The sequence below is a fragment of the Cynoglossus semilaevis genome, unplaced genomic scaffold (genome assembly GCF_000523025.1).
Source record: "Cynoglossus semilaevis isolate Cse_v1.0 unplaced genomic scaffold, Cse_v1.0 scaffold1092, whole genome shotgun sequence".
Classification (NCBI taxonomy): Eukaryota; Metazoa; Chordata; class Actinopteri; order Pleuronectiformes; family Cynoglossidae; genus Cynoglossus; species Cynoglossus semilaevis.
The window spans coordinates 142,384-143,683 of NW_007585120.1; the positions used below are offsets into that span (position 1 = coordinate 142,384).

The 1,300-nt window shown below is 42.0% G+C and overlaps 1 protein-coding gene across 1 annotated transcript in view; it reads left to right on the forward strand.

The window, feature by feature from the left end:
- The first annotated feature begins 615 nt into the window (after window positions 1–615).
- Window positions 616–1,300, forward strand: part of LOC103398650 (eukaryotic translation initiation factor 4E-binding protein 2-like) — a 3,088-nt gene continuing 2,403 nt past the window's right edge. The window contains exon 1 of the mRNA XM_008337322.3: window positions 616–1,060. Coding sequence (XP_008335544.1) covers window positions 928–1,060 — 133 coding nt within the window. The 5' untranslated portion in view covers window positions 616–927. The remainder of the gene's footprint in view (window positions 1,061–1,300) is intronic.

Sequence of the window (1,300 nt, forward strand, 5' to 3'; positions counted from 1 at the left end):
GAACTAATCTTTCGCCGTGAACTAATCTTTTGCTGTGAACTAATCACTATGAACGGATCATTCTCTGTGAACTAATCTTTCGCCTCGTTCTCGCAGATTCGTTTCATTTGTCACGTGAAAGAGCTCGGGTCTTTTTTGCTCTCATTCATCTTCACATTGTGATGAGTGTTTTTTTTCTTAGCTTTTCACATGGTTTTAATTACTTATGGCATTTTGTGTACTTTGTAGGACTAAAGCGTAATCATCTGCAGCCACCATACTCTCGCAATTGCCATAGTTACACTTCTAAAACATGGTATAGAGCAGGGACCCTGTTTGCACAGTATGTGGCTGAATTTGTGACGTGCTTATAGTTGGAGTCAGAGGAGAAGATGCAGAGAATAGGGTACCCCTGAAAAAACGGGACAAGCCGAAAGGAAAAGAAGATTATAATTTAGAAAGCATGTGCAAAATTAGTCTGGGAAATTAAAAGCATTATATGTCGCTACCTCCCCCCATCCCCTTTTTTACTACTTTCGAATAATAGCAAATAAAAAATCTATAAAATTTGACATTATGGTAATGCAACAAAAAAAGGTTGTATATGATGCGTGCATAGACATGTTTGAGCCAGTAGGGGGGAGAACAGTTCTTTCCTGTCCCTTGCGGTCTTTCTGTCTGTCTGCATGTGAAGTCTGAGTGAGTGGACGTGAGTAGCGGGTGTTCAGGTGCTTTTACAGAGTCTGGACGCCGTGTGAGGGACTGCATGTTGTCATGTTAGCCACTACTTTAATTATCTGCACTTGTGAAAAATAGCTTGTAATTATTTTTGTTAGTCTGATTGTAGTTGATTTGCTGAGCCACTTGAAACGGACACGCTGCGGCCTCGTTCGTCTAATTCAGTGTTAGTTAGTCAGTTGGCTTTAATTTATTTACAATTGAGCCACAATGTCCACTGACTGCCAGACCACTGCCAAGACCATCCCGTCCACCAGGAGGGTTATAGTGAACGAAGCGGAGCACATGCCCCATGACTACTCCACCACTCCCGGAGGAACCCTGTTCAGCACGACACCGGGTGGTGCGTACTTAGATATCATTATTGTATTTAATTCTTCATGTTTGTTATTTCTTTGTCGCAGAGTGTTTACTACCCTACAGCATTACGACTGCTCACATCAAGCTAACACAAGGATGTTAGCTTGATAATTATGGTGTAGTGATGTGTCGCTCGCGAGTGATTCGTTCAAAATGAACGAATCTTTCATATGAGTCGTGACTCCCGAGTCATATGAAAGATTTGTGACTCGTGACTACCGAG